Source organism: Eimeria mitis, genomic scaffold, assembly GCF_000499745.2.
Source record: "Eimeria mitis Houghton genomic scaffold, Emh_scaff160, whole genome shotgun sequence".
NCBI lineage: Eukaryota > Apicomplexa > Conoidasida > Eucoccidiorida > Eimeriidae > Eimeria > Eimeria mitis.
Genome location: NW_013569916.1, coordinates 16440 through 16828, shown reverse-complemented (window position 1 = coordinate 16828; position 389 = coordinate 16440). Strand labels below are relative to the sequence as shown.

Sequence of the window (389 nt, the reverse complement as noted above, 5' to 3'; positions counted from 1 at the left end):
CCCTGATGAGGGTTGGGGGCTAAAGTATTGCTGCTGCGGTTGTCCTGGTGTGTGTTGTTGTTGCTGCTGCAGCAGCACAGCCGCTGCAGCAGCAACTTCTGGTGTCTGCTCTCTCACCTCCTTGCCTTCGAGCCGCAGCAGCGTCTTCTGCTTCCTGAGGCTCTAGGCCATCCCTGGTTCAGCCCCAACGAGCACCAGCAGCAGCAGCAGCAGCAGCAGCAGCAGCAGCAGCAAGGTGTTGGTAGAGACAGGGCACGGCCTGCGACTGCAGCAGCAGCAGGAGCAGCAGCAGGAGCAGCAGCAGGAGCAGCCGCAGCAACAGCAGCAGCTGAAGACATGAAGCCAACAGCTGTTCTCCCGCCTGCTTCCTCTCTAGGAAGCGATACCAA

At 60.4% G+C, this 389-nt stretch overlaps 1 protein-coding gene across 1 annotated transcript in view; it reads left to right on the top strand.

Moving 5' to 3' along the window:
• EMH_0001120 (protein kinase, PfEST homolog, putative) overlaps positions 1-389 on the top strand; it is a gene marked incomplete at both ends in the record, with an annotated part of 27896 nt that overhangs the window by 12334 nt on the left and 15173 nt on the right. The window contains one exon of the mRNA XM_013495492.1: positions 377-389. Within this exon, the coding sequence (XP_013350946.1) occupies positions 377-389 (13 nt within the window). The remainder of the gene's footprint in view (positions 1-376) is intronic.